The sequence below is a fragment of the Aegilops tauschii genome, chromosome 4, assembly GCF_002575655.3.
Source record: "Aegilops tauschii subsp. strangulata cultivar AL8/78 chromosome 4, Aet v6.0, whole genome shotgun sequence".
NCBI lineage: Eukaryota > Viridiplantae > Streptophyta > Magnoliopsida > Poales > Poaceae > Aegilops > Aegilops tauschii.
In genome coordinates this window covers 378812137-378830830 of record NC_053038.3, presented here as the reverse complement: position 1 = coordinate 378830830, position 18694 = coordinate 378812137, and the positions used below count along the sequence as shown (strand labels likewise).

At 41.9% G+C, this 18694-nt stretch overlaps 1 protein-coding gene across 1 annotated transcript; it reads right to left on the bottom strand.

Annotated features, from left to right (window-relative positions):
• Positions 1–5169: 5169 nt before the first annotated feature.
• On the bottom strand, positions 5170–14576 carry LOC109763144 (uncharacterized). The gene is made up of 20 exons (XM_020321999.4): positions 14104–14576; positions 12903–13035; positions 11574–11710; positions 11438–11483; positions 10907–11122; positions 10320–10823; positions 10051–10185; positions 9730–9945; positions 9560–9649; positions 9241–9482; positions 9081–9169; positions 8063–8100; positions 7941–7971; positions 7731–7853; positions 7439–7653; positions 7225–7320; positions 7013–7125; positions 6234–6369; positions 5922–6026; positions 5170–5818 (listed from the first exon to the last, which is right to left on the bottom strand). Exons 1-20 carry the CDS (start codon positions 14376–14378, stop codon positions 5618–5620), a joined length of 3141 nt encoding a protein of 1046 aa, XP_020177588.1. The 5' UTR covers positions 14379–14576; the 3' UTR covers positions 5170–5617.
• Between the last annotated feature and the right edge of the window lie 4118 nt (positions 14577–18694).

Sequence of the window (18694 nt, the reverse complement as noted above, 5' to 3'; positions counted from 1 at the left end):
CGCTAAAAAAAAGTTCCAGATTAAAAAGGCGTTGGTTTTCTAGAACCTTCAAACTTCACATTCAACTATTTCATCCTTGATTGATAACCGATAGTCCGAAACATGACAGACGCATGCATCTCACACACAAGGATCATGATGCAATTAGAAGCAGGAACAAAACACGATTTATGCTTCTCTCTTATAATGTTGAAAATGGGAAATATTAGGGACTAAAAAAGGAAACAATGCTTATTATCTCAACCGTGATATATTTCTCAATTACGCCATAAACATCAGGCCGAGAAACAACAGCTTCTAGAAACGAGCGAGAAAACAGCAAATCGGGGGGCAGATATTCTGCTCAAAAGAGAACGCACGGTATCCACTCGTAGCCTGGTGCTCGTACGTACGCGAGGGATGCTTGCAGTAACTTTTTCTTGTTTTTAACTATGTGCATTAGCAAAAGGGAAATAAAGAAAGGCGATTCGCTATCTATCTGTAGCCGCTGCCGCTGCCGGTGCACAGTAACATGACCGTCAGGAAATCCAAGGCAAGTGCCATCAGAATCCGGCTTGGATTGCAAGCGATCGAATCCTGCGCGCCATTACCAGGACAGGCACGATCCTGGGGCCACGCAGGATCTGCTTCTGTCCAAATCGTACCGTCCAGCTCCATCCGCTACAGCAAAAGCAGTAGTGACTCTAGCTAGCCTGTGACTCTCTGATCTGTTGCCCGTTGCCGCCATGTTATGTCTTCCCTATAGCTTCTGTGGTAAACATGGCGCCTTGTGGTCATCTGGTACGTATTTCCCATCGCACTCGTACAAAGACTGGCTGGCTCTAAAGAGATAGTGATATCTCAAGGTTAGCCATCCAATGACGATCCAGAGAGACAATGGATGCCACACGACAATGCTGATCTTGATCGTATATAGCAAGAAGCTGCTAGTGCTAGGCTTACATGCATTATGATGCTGATGAGAAGAATAACTTTAGCTAGCGTGCATATATCTCATGGGTGGAGGATGGATAGGAAGGTGTGTGGACTCTAACATGTACGCGACGTCGCGACCACGGGCAGCAGTAGTCGACTGTGCATGCATAGACATGCATCTCTATCGTCGGATGCAGTTGGTGGCGTGGCGCGTGCCCATCTTCTCGTGTAAAGGCGTTAGACATACTCCCTCCGTTTTTTTAGTTTGCATATAAGATTTAATCAAAGTCAAACTTTATAAAGTTTGACTAGTTTTGTAGAAAAAAATATTAACATTCACACTATGAGATCAATACTATTTGATACATGATGAAATTAATTTTCATAAATTGTAGATGTTAATATTTTTTCCTATAAAGTTAGTCAAATTTTACAAAGTTTGACTTTGACCAAATCTTATATGCGGACTATATAAGATTTGGTCAAAGTCAAACTTTATAAAGTTTGACTAGTTTTGTAGGAAAAAATATTAACATTCACACTATGAGATCAATACTATTTGATACATGATGAAATTAATTTTCATAAATTGTAGATGTTAATATTTTTTCCTATAAAGTTAGTCAAATTTTACAAAGTTTGACTTTGACCAAATCTTATATGCGGACTAAAAAGAAACGGAGGAAGTACTTGGTTATCGGAGGAGATATATGCGCGGGGCAAGTTGGGCCGTGAGAGAATCATCAACATTGATTTCACTGCACACAGGAAAGTAACTAATTAATGGAGTATGTTGCATGTTCATGCAAGTAAAGTGATCACGCCCACTGAACACCTTTCAGGAGTAGAAATTATAGTAGCACACTGCTCCGTCCTTCTTTACAAAAGTGAGATCTTGATTAGCTAAAAGAGAGGCAAACGTATGAGAGAATGGCCAGTGTGCAGCAGCTAGAAACGTACTACGTAAGTACATACGTGACACGCCCGCGTTGCACTATCTGGGGAATAATATTACGGCGCGTCCTTCCGTCCGTTCGTACGTACGTACCGAACATGCATGCATGCACCCAGATAGATGTATACAAACCGGCCGGTCACCTCCCCCTTTCTATCTTCCTCGCCGAACCTATGCTACCAGCAACGTGACACCAGGACAAAGCAAACCTCGCAGATGAGATGGATGATTCCCATCGTGCATGCGTCGCATTTGCCTACCGGCCGGTACCGAACATGCACGCACATAGACATAGGCCGTGATCTGCACTGCAGCCACCCAGCCAGCCAATGGAACGCGATCCAGAAACGTACGCTCGGCCGGTCTGAATCCTGGCCGACGCAAAGGCTACACCAGCAGCCCAGCAGCCTTCTTTCCCGTCGCCGGGCAGGGCCGCGAGCACATGGCCGCGCGCGCACGGAGATGCCAAAAATGGCGGTGGCCTAGCCTTTCGGGGGTAGTGGGGGAGCACGCGGCCCCAAAGGGCGCGATCCGGGCGAGATCGTGCCGTACCGCTGTCCCCGCGGGCGTGTCAACCCGGGGTTGGCCGCGCCCGCCGGCCGTCCGATGCCCGGCGCCGAGATTACCACTCCGGATAGAGAACGGCCGGGGTTGAGCATGAGTTGATAATAGTAAATGGTTATTGGTCAAGTTGCAAATCTGCGTTAAAAGGTAGTAGGAGCAGACTGGAAAGTGCGATCGATGCGTGCAATGGCTGATGGGATTAGTGCTCTGGATGGATCCAACTTTAGAGCAGCGTAAATCGGGCTTTAGTTGCTCGCGACCTCAAATCGAAAAGCGAGGAGAAAAGAGGTCAGGTAAGCGTGGACGAGGGACACTGGACAGACAGGAGAGGGACACTGCGTGGTGCTCCCTGCTTGCTTAATCCTTCGTCGAGAAGAAACAAATTTTGCCTAAACTGACCTCACCAAATACTACCAGTTACCAAAATGGGCCGGCTAGATTTCCTTGTAGGAGTACATGTTTTTATGCATGTGGCTTCAGGTGCTTTTATTTCGAAATGGCAGAGTTTCTGTATTCATTAAGAAGAAAAGTGTTGCTCGGTTAATTAGAAAAACTGAGCGAAAACCAGATTGCTCAATTGATTTCGAAAACCGGGCGAAAACCTGAGCAACACACACAAGAGACCCACACACACCACTCCAACGGGGGCATCACCGAGACAGCACGCAGTCGTCATCATCATCACTCCTTCCCTAGAGGCGTCATCGCCATCCCTAAACCCTGAGCAAGCGACTCCGACTCCGAGGAAGAACTACAAAGGACAAAACCAGCCAAGGCTGGCGCCACAGAAGATCGCCGAATGGGCCACTTGCAGCTAGTCATCGTATACCACATGGGCCCGCCGCCGCAGCTCCGACTTCACAACAACAAACAAACCGAGGTAATCCCATGGACACGCTGGAGAAGAGCTGACTACCTCAACCATTGCCGCGTCGCCAACATCGTTCCCACCATCATCGTTGCCACAGAAGTCTGGACACCACAACTGCCGCCAACCACCGGTCCTGCTTGTCGATGCCGGGCTCCGAGACGAAACCCCTAAGAGGGAAAACGACACCAAAGCGCCGTCATCGTCCGATCATGAGACCAAGGGTTTTCCCTCGAGAGGTCGTGATGGCCGGGTCCGTGCGGGAGGAGTGTGGCAGCAAAGCAGCAATGCAACGGCCACAACCACCGCCATCGCTGGTCACAGCACAATGCCGAGACAGGGTCTTCACCCCTGCTTCCACACCACCTCAGTTGCACCTCATGCCGCAACCGTGTCGGAAGCTCACCAACAAACCAACCTGCCGCCGAAGAAGCACAGAGCCACTGCCGCCGCAGCCAACCGCACCTCGGGTGTTGGCTTCAGATTTTGGCGCTCAATGCACAGGCTTTCTCTACCATGACCTTTCTTGATCAATATACACCATTGGCCATTCTATATTTTGTACTGAAAAGCACTTTCTTATCTGTCTGTTGTGGCGCTGCTGGACTGAATGGAACAGATTCAGACATGGAGAAACTACTGAAGAATGGATTCAGCTCCTTGCTGCACCTCCCATAGCCAGCCCGGCGCGATCAATTAGCTGGCAAACCCCACCAAGTGACTGGGTGATGCTGAACACAGACGCCTGAACGCCTCCTTCACCGACACTAACGGATCTGGAGGATGGGGATGCATTTGCCAGGGATGAAGCGGGCGACGTTCTTTTCGCTGCTGCTGGCTGTATCTCGAGGGCGTCTGATTCCCTACAGCCGGAAGCGGCCGCGCTAATGAAGGCCATCAACCTGGCAGAGGGGTTTGGCATGGGCCGTGTCATTTTCAGCGTGACTGACTGACTGCCTCACGCTGCAACACTCCATCGTCTCAACTGCTGCGGATCATGCAAAACTTGGAGGCAAAGTACCAACTGAGGCTAGGCTTTATAGAGTTTTAAAGTTCTTTTTCAGTCTCGTGAACGTAATGTCCCAGCCCACATGTTGATGTTGGCAAGGCATGGTGCAGGAATGGCTTTGGACAGCGAGCGCGTTTGGCTCGCTGACCTGCCCCCTGATGTGATCCGTGCTCTGGCCGGCGATTTAGCCACGCACTAGTTAATGGAATGCATGGTGTTTCATCTTTAAAAAAAAAACTTCTAGTACTAATGGTTTTGTAACCATTAAATGTTTTATGGGAAACTATCAAACTATGCCATGAAATGGAAGAAAGGGTGTGTGAGATGAAATTTTGTTTTTTTTTTGTGGTAAAACAGTTTATATGGTCTTATATAAGATTGAGTTTAAGACCGATTAAGAGTACAAATGGGTATCCTTTAGGGTATTTCCCGACACTTTTTAGTTCAAGATTCCAGAAGTCATGTCACTTTTACAGTTTTGCTGCATTTGGGTGAACTAATAGGGGTCAGAGGATACATAGCAAGATTTTTTGGAAAAAAAATGTTATTAATAATTCTGTTAGAAATAAGTGTGTACCACAGAATCTTGTTTGGATGAGAACGAGTGAAGTGGTACAAAAGCTAGGTTCACAGTTTTAGAAAAACTATGATTTACTTATCCTCAAACTTATTACCCTAACCAGACAAGTCTTGGTTAGTTGCAGCCATAAACGACATGCCGGCGAAACCAATTTTGTAAAAAAGTTGTACTAAATCAGCGGCATTTATTTTGGGACGAAGAAAGTAGTATCCAAAGGGTCCCAAATTTGCATGTCCAAGACAAATCAACTAGAGGCTTAATATATGGATGACAGCAAATAAAAGTCTCACGAATAGCCCACAACAAGATATGGTCGGTACCACAAATCAAAGTTACACAAAAAATTGTAGGACAAGATGTTTATATATACAACAGTACATCAATGATTTGCACACCCCAGCAAAGAATTACAAAACTGAAACAAATAACAAGTTGCCAAAAACGGAACCTGAATACACACGGGACTCACCGAAGCTGCCGACAGCCAAAGTACTGCACCTTCAACCGCAGTAAACACCATTCCAATGCAATATCACTATAATAACTCGAAAAGGAGGTCTTTCGGATCAAAAAATATCCAGCTAACCAGTATACTTCATCAAATGGAACTAATATGACAAAACTTAGGTGACTCCAACCATACCCGAAAAACCTTTCATCAAAGGGCAATCTTGAGAAAACACTTGGGCAGCACACAAAAATCAAAGGTAATTGTTTCCCTGAAGATCATCTTCTACTGGCAAATGCTGCCAATGCATTCGCATGAGCAGGTGGTAGAGCACTTAGTATTGGCTGCATCTGCTGACCATAAACCGATATCAAATGAGAAACAGCCTTGCCAATAGTTGTTTTGACTTCATCACTCTCATCTGGGGATACTACCACTTGGGCAAAGACATGTATCACATCAGGCACTAGAGTGAGGATCTGCAACAATAAAAAGTTAGATTTGCCTAAGAAAAGTTTGCATGATGTTAGCAAAGATCATGGAATAAATCAAAAAACATGGGGTGGTTTAAGACCAAGTCACCTGGGGATGTGATGATAGTAACAAATTACATAAGCAGCTATAGACAGCCATTGATTCTTCGTGATCTTCTTTTAGTGGCAAAGCTTTGATAAACACTGGAAGAACCTAAGAAACAGATATAGCAATGCAACCAAGTGTTAGATAGGCACTTCAAAGCCTGGAATTTGAAGCTGTTCAAACATACTCCCACCGTCCGGAAATACTTGTCGGAGAAATGAATAAAAATCTAGAACTAAAATATGTCTAGATACATCCATTTCTCCGACAAGTATTTCCGGATGCAGGGAGTATTATGTACAGGATAGTGCCTACCTGGTTGAGAGGAATCGACTGAGGTTGCACCATTATCATTCTAGCAATAGCACCGGCCGCATTATCTCTAACTGCAAGGTCTTGCTCGGAATTAGCAAACAAACGATGCAGACCCTGCAGTATATCCGGGTAATATCTGCAGAAGGATGAGCAAAAGCCTGTCAATAACTGAATTTACAGGACTACCATTCATGTTTCCTAGAATGTTAATAATGTATAAAGAACATTAATTCATTTAGTGAATAGACAGCAGACCATATCCAATACACTTGGCAAACTTTAGCTTCTATTCTTCAGCCCTCACGTCATTATTGTGAAAACTAATTACTATGGTCAGGGTTTAATTTTGTGACACTGCAAGAATTAGGAAGTTGGCAGACTATTACTTGATCTTGTGAGCAGGACTATGAAAAGAAAAACTATTGCCTTTCGAGAAAGAACACTGCAGCAATTCCGATACTATTACTTGGACACTAATAAGAGTTGTGGTAACCTATAGTTTTCATCAACTGCTCCTCACTTGCAGGCTTCTTACTCTAAGATTGATAAAGTGAAAAGTGTATGCCCTTGCCTTTCTTTAAAGTAATGGAACATGAATCAGTTGAAAAAAGCATTCATGTCCATTTTCTATGCAGATAGGCTTTTGGAGCACAAGAGAAAAATCATGCACAACCTATTTTAAGTAACAGTCGTTTGGTCCTTCTCGCTAGTGCAAGACATTGACCTCAGATGTAAAGGTGAGCATGGAATATGTCTGTCATTGTAGGTAATATACATACTTCAGTGCTGCAGCACCGCTGTTCTTGCATAGCTCGCCAACACAGAAAGCGGCATTTCTCCTATTCGTAGCCTCAGAAGATGCAAGTTCTTTCAACGCCAAAGGCATTATCTTCTGCAAATGATTCGAATATGAGTAAGCATTCAGAGGTCAACTAAAACGATGAGATCTCAATGATAAAATGGAATGGTTTTTAGAAAATTGTAGGCATACATCAACATAAGCAGAAATTGGAGCACCCATTTCTTGAGCGACCTCAGCTAGAGTGGCAACAACCATAGTCTTGTCTTGGGGAGGATGTGGAGATTTCTGCATTTATTCCAGAAAGAACTTCAAACCTCAAATGTACAATTCTCACAATAATCATTATAGGCTTGGCATGCCGTTAGCTGAGGATGACTAATAAACGGGGACCGGGGATACTCACAGCAAATTTCATTAGGGGGTCAAATAACTTCGCAAAGATAGGATCAAAGTAAGATCGCATCACTTTTGCGAAAGCAGGCAAAAGATCTGAAACTGCGTCCATGAGGACTTCATCATGATCGATGTCACCATCATCTTCACCATCTGACTCTACTTGCTGACAGCATGATTCTTGATGCAACAGAGCAAGTGTTGCCTCAGCAAGCCGTGGCATATCTGAAACAGCGACAAAAGGGACAGTTTTAGCAGCACAACCTAGTATTCCAAGTGCACCAAACTCTGATGCAGCTTACAAAGTTCAACAGCAGCAAAACCACAATCTTTCATGATATCAGCTACACTCATGCAAGCTTGTGCGACTACTTCTTTATCATCATCCTCTGTCATGGTCTTGATATAGATGTTCATAATAGTATCTGAAAAAAAAAACAATAGAAATTGAGCATGGCTTGATGTGCAGGTGGCACAATAGACTTAAAAACATCACTTATAGTAGCAATTACCAAGAACATCCTTCTGTTTCTCTAGTATATCCTGCATGGTAGAAACAGTACACTGCATCAGAATTCTGATGTTCCACAGCAACCACTTCCAAATTGACAAGTTAATACAAGGAAATACTCACAGGATGTGCAGGTATTGCCCTTAATGCAGTTAGGATGTCTGCAATAATAATTTTACTCTAGTTACTAATAACATCACAAAACTTACCTTTAATGGAAGTCTCAAAGAAAAATACTTAAAGAAGCATCTAATTTTACAAATTTGAATTTATGGGGGGTAGGTGATTCAAATCAAACAAGACTAATCACTCTGGTTTCTGTGTGAAACATTATCTTATTGATTGTAATTGTTTGCAATCCATATACTATTTGTTTATGATCTGTTGGTAGCTACCTACCAGAACAGAGGGGTTTGCGATTTGTAGTTGGTCTCTACACAGTATAGGGTTCATGGATCCAGATAAATTTGATTTTCCAATTATACCACGCAAAAAATGACAAAAGTAAAAAGGGGTATGATGTAGGAGACTGATTTGGGTTTGCATCGGTTGATCGATTTTGAGCCCCTCCCTGGATTGCTAGGTTCAGGTTCAATGACTATTTGAGCAAATCCAGTAATCAGTGGTACACTACCAAGATTGCACTAGCATGATGTTTACTGCATTGAAACTTTGATGGTTCAACTTGAATAGGTTAGCTGCTAAACCTAAACAACACCTCAAATGATGGACATAAAGTATAACTATACATCATTATATAAAATTACTTCAATAATGAATGCATCTTGTGATTTACATTAACGTATCTTGGTGTGAATAAGTGTATACCGTATCAATATACCATTTGGATATACTATATACCATGCTGGAGACAGATTCTGTAGATTACCTGTGACAAGTTTATTCATCTAAATACCCTTTTGTATGTTAGATGACTACTGGAAGTTTGGAGCTTTGCAATTACAACTAAAATTGTCAGCCTATCTATTACTCCCTCCGTCCCACAATATAAGAGCGTCTGCTTGCAAAACACTCTTATATTGTGGGACGGAGGGAGTAGTTGTTATCTGTAGGCCTGACAAACAAGGAAAAAAGAGCTGCTACAAACATGCATATTAAAGGGGACTAGGAAAGATGTTACGTTTTAAGGAAATAATTGCCTGAAGCCTGACATCTTCATGAAAATACCCACTGTGCTTGATTAAAATTTTCAACGACTCCTCCAAGTACCTAGTGTCAGTTCAGGAAATTTTGAAGAACAAAAGATGGCAAAAATATGTGTTAAACCCATTTAAGGATACGGGGCATAGGCACTCTTTGTGTGAAGTGCAAAAAATCCAATAGCCTGAGTTGCAGCAGCTTTCTCATCTAACACTCCAGTCCTCACGCTGATATTTCTAACTCTTGGCTCATCATCATCATCATCATCAGAGGAAACACCACTAAATCCATTGTCAACACCATCAGCATCATCAATGTCCACAGCAGAACCATCATCCAAGTTGCACGAGGAAAATGCAAGAGGCACAACATGAGGGAGATACTGCAATGTGCAGCAACCACTTCTGTAAACATTAACAGCATTCGTGAAATGAACAAAACTTAGACTACCCTTGTTACCTGTGAGAAACTATCATCCAGAATCTCAGCAACGTTGCTAAAAAAACCATGAGTGTACTCCCTTAGCTCGCTATAATCCAATCCAAAACCCTGCAAATATGAAGAGCATAAAGAATTGCACTAAAGCCTGCTGTTTGTCTGAACTCTGAAGTATTGGAATTAAGACTCACAGAAATAGCAGCCTCAATAAAAGGAGGTAATATGGCTTCCATTCTGGTTCTGCCAACTGCCATTGCTACTATCCCAACAACCTCAGTAGCTCTAGCTCGTGCGCACAAATCTTCATCCTTAGTGAGCACCATAAAGCCTTTCATCATTTCAAGAACCTTCTCTGCATATGGGATAAATGCCTGTTCTGCAGCAGCTGCTACAGAGCCAATTGCAGACTGCAGCAAAACATCATCGTTGTCAATTTATAAGATAACATAAGGGGAAAAGGTTGTCACCGTCTTGACATATAGATAATTATGAGCAATGATTTCCATACGAACCATGCATGTCTCTTGCAGGTTGCGAGGACTGCTCTGCAAAGATATAACTAATCTACATATCAAAGGTTCCAGATATGGTAGGATATCTTCACCCATATCTTCACAGAACGCTGCCAGTGCATAATAAGATTTCTCCTACAAGATCACAACGCTTATTGGCATTAGTTAATTACTACAGAAAATGCCACGCAAATTTAATCAATATCATTTATATCCAAAGTTTCTGCCTATTTATCAGAGATGATGTCACTTGAAATAGGTTATTTTACCTTAACTTCGTCTGATGGATCTTCAAGTGCATTTAAGATGCATGGAAGTACACTCTCATAGTGAGATAAAATTTCTGGCTGCAAGTGTTCAGCAAACTGACCAAGAGCAAATGATGCAGCGCCTCTAACCATCTGCTCTTGATCCTTTAAAGCTTCTAAAACAACTTTGAGACATTCTTCCAACTTATCCTTAAAATGTTCAGAACAACCTTCTGAGACAACACCCAGCGAAGTAACAGCAGCCTCACGATACTTGGGATTAACGTGACGAAAGTTCACAGAAGCAAATTCAAGAACTGGTCCAAAAACATGTCTTGGTAAGTTGATAGCCATTGTATCAATGACTTCGGCTGCAGAACGATCTGCCGCTAAATCAGAGTCTTCATCTTCATTAGCTGTTTCTGTAAGCAAGGGGCACATAACTTGTAGAATAGGTACAATCAGCTTGTTCTTTTTTAAGAAAGATGCTTTAAATTTTACAAGCCATGAGATTATCTGAATAGCCTGGAACAAATAAGAGCATTTACAGTCAGTTATTTTGTAAAATCAATAAATATATAATCAATAATGCAGATGGCTGATCAAACCTGTTGCCTTATATTTATTTCCATATCTTGGTTTGAGCAAACTTCAAGTGAGAACTGCACAATTGATCTCACTGAATCTCCAAGAAGTGGTGCAGGAGATTCAATTAGTTCATCGAATATTTCGAAGGCAATGGAAGCAACATCGTCATCGCCATTAGCAAGACATTGCCTTGACACATTCAAGATACTCGGAACAAAGTCTCGAAACATCTTTACCTAGCAGTTATGCCAATACAAGATCTGCTCATCAGGCATAAGAGGCAAACTCTAGCGGTAGCATGACATACTATTGAAGATTTAAAATCAGCTAAGAGAAGCTACAGCTCTAAAAAGAAGACAAACAAAATTACCACTGCTGCATGCAAAGAAAACAACAAACACATAGAAAACTTCAAGTACTACTTAATAAAAAAAGCTTTACTGAAGAACACATTGCCAAAAGGTCTTCTATAAGAATGAAAACTATGATGACACACTTTCACCTCGAAAAGTAAATGTCTATAAAAATCAGGAAAGATAGGAAGAACTTACAATGTCTCCTCCTTCATTGACATACTCTATGAAGGATCCAACAGCCCTGTTGCACAGACCAAAAAATAGCTTTACGGTCACAATATGGTAAAATGAGGAAGGCCTAAATAGCGACTTATCACAAACTTAACCGTACTTTAGGGCAGCGATTCTGACTCGAGAGCTAGTCTCATCTTGCAGACATTTCAGTAAAATAGGTTGCAAATCATTCAGATGAGATTGAAACGTAGTCCCAATAGTTTCAGTAAGGGAGCTGAACAGAATTAAAGCTACCTGTAAAGAGAAGAGCAGGTCAGTAAGCATTGACATTTTGTTAGGAGATATTAAGCAGCACATGTTTCTTTCATGTATAGTTCACTTGAGATAATTTATGGGTTATCCACAAACAATTCCTACGAAATACAGAACTAGGACGCTGATTTCTCTGCAACACTGCATATACTACATACATCAGAACATTTGATGTCAAAGAATGCACTATCTATTAGTGACGCATTACTGTATTAGCATCCCAACCCCACTAACACACATATACAGGAGGTATAGAAGAAAGTGAACACCAGGTAGACACTTCCACCAATAAAAAGAGAGAAGATGGTGTTTAGATTTCGCACATGCATAGGCAGTGCAACCTTATGAAATCTAACATTTGAAGGTTATGTCAAGCCTTAGTGCTGGAAATGTGTAGGCTTTTTGGTGGCTAAGATGGCCAGTGGCACATACTTTAAAATCCATGCATAGTTAAGTTATGGATGGTCTTGGGATTTCAGCATTTAGCTCTATTTATTGAACAATATGCCAAACAAACAATTATGAAAGAGCACACCGACATGTGGCTGCATGCTGCAATCATGCTGACAACACAAAATATACATTTTCATCTTCTCACTACGCGGATAAAGTTCTTGTCAAACCAGAGGAGCAGAACAGGGGAAGCAAAGGAAGCTATCACAGGTATGGATTTTTTGAATCTCAAGCTCATTTACATTGATAGCTTATGGTCTGTATTTATACTCCCTCCGTCCCAAAATAAGTGTCTCAACTTTGTACTAATTTATTTTGGGACGGAGGGAGTAGTACATAAGAAAGTCGATTGCTAAATTGACCATACAGGTCTAGTAGCTGTCAGTACACGCAAACAACAAATTAACTACTTGCTGACAGCCCTATCTTACTAAGTAAGGTCACCCGACCTATATAAACTGGCTTCTACAAATACTTAGCAAATTAAGCAAAGGGCAGAAGGATTGCAAATTTGCAACTGACAGTTCTTTAAAAAATATACCAAATTGAAGAAAAGGAATGTGCAAGTAAGCTCTTATTGTGGTCCACATGTATCAAGTATATTATGATAAAACCACATGGCAGGTTTCATTAAAGACAAATATCCATACTTACACCCTAAACAATGCATGCATACATAATTAATGATTAAAAATACATGTCAACTAAGAGATACACTTACTTCCCTGTGTTCTTCTTGTGGACTTTGGCTGCATTGGAAAAGGAACGGTAACAGCTCTTGCCACTCTCCTGCAGGGACAGCATACTTAGCAATAATGCTCACGACATTTGCACTAGCTCTCCTTACAAGATGACTGCATAAGAAGCAAGAGGAAAATCAGTTCATCATCCTCTCAAAATTACATGTGGAAAAAACTGAGGCAGATTTCAATAATGAAACAGCATTTGCACCAGGGTGGGAATTAGCTTGATCATTGGTGGCTACTAACTAGTCCCAGCGAAAACAGATCAACCATGCTCGATCGTCATCGTAACTTGTTAGAGCTATACTACGCATATCTCGACTTCCATATTTCTAGTTAGCCCAGTTTATGGCAACCCCATCACAGATAAACTTTATATGCAAATATAAGTATTTAAAGTCTAAAGGAGAGGACTTTTTATCGAGGAATAAAAACTCCAATAGAGTGAATTTCTGAGACATCATAAATACTCCCTCCGTCCGGAAATACTTGTCGGAGAAATGAATAAAAATGGATGTATTTAGAACTAAAATACGTCTAGATACATTCATTTCTCCGACAAGTATTTCCGGACGGAGGGAGTACTACTCTAGTGTCAAAAATGCTCTTATATTATGGGATGGAGGGAGTAACATTTTGAATTGTTTACTTCGCACTTTTCCATATTTACTAGGATTCGATTAGGCAGTGTTCTCTTTTCTCACATTTGTTCTGCCTCCTATTCTAACTTCCTCCATTCTAAGTATATTTCCTACTGTTCTCCCTAAAAAAGACACACCAAACCGACTGTAACTTTCCAGCGAGTTGTTCATTTCCGGATAAAACTCGCACAAAAGTATCTCCATTTCGTAACAAACCATTTGCCATTTGGAATACCAGCACATGAATACAATATTATACAAGGAACGGCAGTAGCAGACATCGGTTGCAAGCAGGCCAGATGTATTACAGGTCACCATGATCACTGTAAATTGTACTACTTGCTTAACCTATGGACCATAAATTACTCCCGACAGGGTTCCAGTTCTCATTAGGTCTAACAGTTGGGTTAATCGTTACTCACACGCACGAACTGTTCAGTTCAGCTAGACAACCATGTGTAACTGAGGATACAGCAGAGGACAAATTATAAATTACGGAGAGGCGGGGGGCGTGGGGAAAGTCGGGTGGGGCAAGCACCTGTTGTCGAGGGTGATGGAGTCGATGAGGGCCTGCTTTAGGGAAGCCTTGGCGTGCGGTGGAAGCTTGGGCCAGTGGGAGGTGATCTTCTTGCGGAGGAGCACGGCGGCGAGCTGGCGGACGTTGGGGGTCTTGGCGGTGCGGAGGTGGTGGACGAGCGCCGGCACCACCTGCGGGTCCCGCGCCAGCCGCCGGATCTGCTCCTCCGCCTGCCGCCGCGCGTCGTTGTCCGGCATCAGGAACTGGATTAGCAAGAGCTCCAGTGACTGCGCCATTCCTCCTGCCTGCCTGCTGCCTGAGCCCGCGGGCCTCTCCCTCCCTCCCTTCCTTCCTTCCTGTGATCGGCGGCGCCGGCGGCGGGCGGGGGGAGGTCCAAAACCCTACCGATTGGGTCCGCTCGGGTTTTGGTGGTGTCGCGCGTGGGGGCGGGAGGGGTTTATTAGTGAGTAGTAGTAGTAAGTTGGGATATTGCTGTCTCTTTCCATTTCTTTTCTTTTCTTAGTTTATTATCTTCTTTTTTTTTTGCGGGGATTCTTAGTTTATTATCGGTTGGTTGCGAATTGTTTTTTAATCTTTTTCTATCTAGAATCGTTTCCAATTTTTTTTGAGAAATCCAATGTTCCATTACGTTGTTGAGAATCGTTTCCAATGTTGTTGATTGAGGCGTTGGACCTACAGAGCAGGAACCTGGCCCAACTACCTCAGAGTTCCATTACGGCCCACGGATAAACGTTACGCAATCCACCGAACGGGAAAATGACCCATAACTTGGCCAGTCACGCTACTATCACAGCCCAATTATAACAACTTGCGCACATGCCCCGTAAGGGACTTCACACAAAAGCAACTAATTGAGGAGCGCTCGTCCACAAGGGTCACTTGGTAGGCTAAGAGCGCGCCACTAGGCGCACTGTCACCGCCGCCACGTTTCGCGCTCTGGATGCTCCCTTCGGATTATTTTTTATTTTTCTGCATGCGTTTTCGGCATTTTAGGTTTTTTCGGTTTTTCGATTTTCCGTCGGTCTTTCTTAGCTTTGGAAAGGGGGGGATGCTGGAGAATACGTGTTTTTTTCCTTCCGCGAGAAACACGGTTTTGCTTCTGCGGGAGGCACGGTCGTGCCTCTTGCAAACCAAAAAAACAGGGGTTTTTTCCTTCCGTAAGAGGCACGATTTTTCTTCCGCGAGGGGCACGGATTAGTTTCCGCGAGAGGCATGGTCATGGCTCTCGGAAACAAAAAAAATGTATTTTCTTTCCTTTTTCCTTTCGTAAGAGACACGATTTTGCTTCCGCGAGAGGCACGGCCGTGCCTATCCGGACCGAAAAATGGGTTTTTTTTCTCTTTTTTGGGAGGCATGGTTTTGCTTCCGCGAGAGTTTTCTTTCCACGAGAGGCGCGGTTTTTCTGTCTAGTTTTTTTTCTGAAAAAAAGTTTATCAAAAGCTATCAACATGGGATCTAATTTTCAAGATCTCGACGAGAGGAATCCAACGGCGGAAACAGTTCGAGATTTGGACGCACGGTTTAAGAGACAAAACATTATGAATAAACGGATCTATGAAAAAAATCCCAACTTGCGACAAGTGACGCATGAAAGTGACGCATGAAAGTGATCTTTGAAAGGAGTACTTCTCAATTAGTGATTTCGACTTCGCGCGCTAGGCGTTGGCTAACGAGCCAGCTCGCCCTTTTGGCCCAGCCCATGTGTGGGGCGCCCTGTTTTTTTCATTTCGTTTTTTGCCTTTTCTTTTCTTTTCTTTTTGATTTTTTCTTTATTTAAAAAAATAAGATTTAAAAAGATTCCAAACTTATAAAAATTTGTGAATTAAAAAAAGTGTTCATGAAATGATAAAATATTCACAGATTCAAAAAATGATCATGGCTTTAAAAAATTGTTCGGATAGTCACAGATACTCATGATTTTGAAGAAAATGTTTGGGATATCAAAATATGTTTATGCTTTTGAAAAATGTTCAGATATTCAAAAAAGGATTTTTCGTGAATTTAAAAAAAATTGGAATTCAAAAAATGTTCAAGAACTTTCCAAAAATGTTCACAAAAATTAAAAAATGTTCGTGAATAACAAAAAAAAGTTCAGCGATTCAATAAATGTTCACTGATTAAAAAAATGTGCATAAATCAAAAAATGTTCATGCATTTCCAAAATGTTTGTTAAAAATAAAAAAATCATGAATTTAAAAAATTGTTCCCCAATTTCGATAATTGTTCGCCGGTTCAAAAAATGCTCATGGGTTTCATAAAAAATACATAATTTTCAAAAAAAAGATACATGCATTCAAAAAAGTTCATGATTCTAACACGAATTGGTAAAAAATGTTTGCTAAATTTAAAAATGTTCACGATTTCATTAAAATGTGAATTGGCGAATGTACATGATTTTAAAAATGTTCGTGATTTCAGAAAAAATGAAAAATGTGAAATATGGAAACTAAAAATTAAAGAAAAAGAAACATGAAACAAAATAAAAGGAAAGGGAAAGAAAGAAAAGAACGAAAATGAAAAGACAGAAGAAAAAAAAAGAAAAAACACAAAAAGAAAGAGAGAGAAACGGTTTGGGAAGGTCTAGAACTATCTCAAAACCGAAAAGAGCTAATGGGCCGGCCCGAAGTGTATGTACCCGCAACGGGGGATATGCGCTGGGTCGCTAACTAGCGACCTATGGGCCAAATAGGTTCCCCGCGTCGTAATGCCTGAATCACTGTAATGACCGTTCATATATGACTACCGGGATCAAAGAGGCGGTCCAGCGGAATCGCCATATTAGTCTCGGACATGTGAGCCTCCTCATTTAAAGGTTCGGGGCTGATAAAGAGCGGCCCCAGATTCAGTCAGGAAAGTTTCAGCCTGCTTCTTCCTCTTCTGTCCTCTCCCTTTCAAGCTCGTGCAAATAGTGTGGTCGCGTATCTAGTGCCAAAAAAGCATTACCCTCAATGGTTGATGAATAGATCGAAAGTTTTTCCAGCAAAAAAACATCAAAATTCTGACATTTCAGAAAACTTGGGGTCGATCAATGAAATTTTAGTTAAATTTGGATAAATTCAAATTTAAACAATTGGATAAATTAATTTCAGCAATATTTCTACACAAAACCTAATCTATCCCAATTGAGTGTTCGTTACATCCAATTTTGTAGACCCAGGTTTGAATCTCAGCAACATAACCTTTTTTTTACTAATATTTAATACAACAGGCATAAAGTTCCAGGAAGAAAAATTGATGTGGGATTCAAACGCTAGTCCTGAAGTGTGGGAGGAGAACTGCCTACCACTCTGCTATGAGAAGTATGTGTTTCTACTGTTGAATATCGAATTACATTTAATAAGGAAGAAACTGAGAGTTTTAAACCATCCAAAGGTTTATGACAAGGAGACCCGTTATCGCCTTACTTATTTTTGCTATGTAGTGAAGGGTTATCCGCTCTCTTGTCACATGTAGAGGAGAGTGAAAAAATTGAAGGTGTGAAAGTATGTAGAGAGGCTCCTCAAGGAAATATGCCCTAGAGGCAATAATAAAGTATTATATATTTCCTTATATCATGATAAATGTTTATTATTCATGCTAGAATTGTATTAACCGGGAACATAATACATGTGTGAATACATAGACAAACAGAGTGTCACTAGTATGCCTCTACTTGACTAGCTCGTTAATCAAAGATGGTTATGTTTCCTAGCCATAGACATGAGTTGTCATTTGATTAAACGGGATCACCTCATTAGGAGAATGACGTGATTGACATGACCCATTACGTTAGCTTAGCACCCGATCGTTTAGTATGTTGCTATTGCTTTCTTCATGACTTATACATGTTCCTATGACTATGAGATTATGCAACTCCCGTTTACCGGAGGAACACTTTGTGTGCTACCAAACGTCACTACGTAACTGGGTGATTATAAAGGTGCTCTACAGGTGTCTCCAAAGGTACTTGTTGGGTTGGCGTATTTCGAGATTAGGATTTGTCACTCCGATTGTCGGAGAGGTATCTCTGGGCCCACTCGGTAATGCACATCACTATAAGCCTTGCAAGCATTGTGACTAATGAGTTAGTTGCGAGATGATGTGTTACGGAACGAGTAAAGAGACTTGCCGGTAACGAGATTGAACTAGGTATCGAGATACCGACGATCGAATCTCGGGCAAGTAACATACCGATGACAAAGGGAACGACGTATGTTGTTATGCGGTCTGACCGATAAAGATCTTTGTAGAATATGTGGGAGCCAATATGGGCATCCAGGTCCCGCTATTGGTTATTGACCGGAGAGGTGTCTCGGTCATGTCTACATAGTTCTCGAACCCAAAGGGTCCGCACGCTTAAAGTTACGATGACAGTTATATTATGAGTTTATGTGATTTGATGTACCGAAGGTTGTTCGGAGTCCCGGATGTGATCACGGACATGACGAGGAGTCTCGAAATGGTCGAGACATAAAGATTGATATATTGGACGACTATATTCGGACACCGGAAGTGTTCCGGAGAAGTTTCGGATTAAACCGGAGTGCCGGAGGGTTACCGGAACCCCCCGGGGAAGTATTGGGCCTTGGTGGGCCTTGAGGGGAGAGAGAGG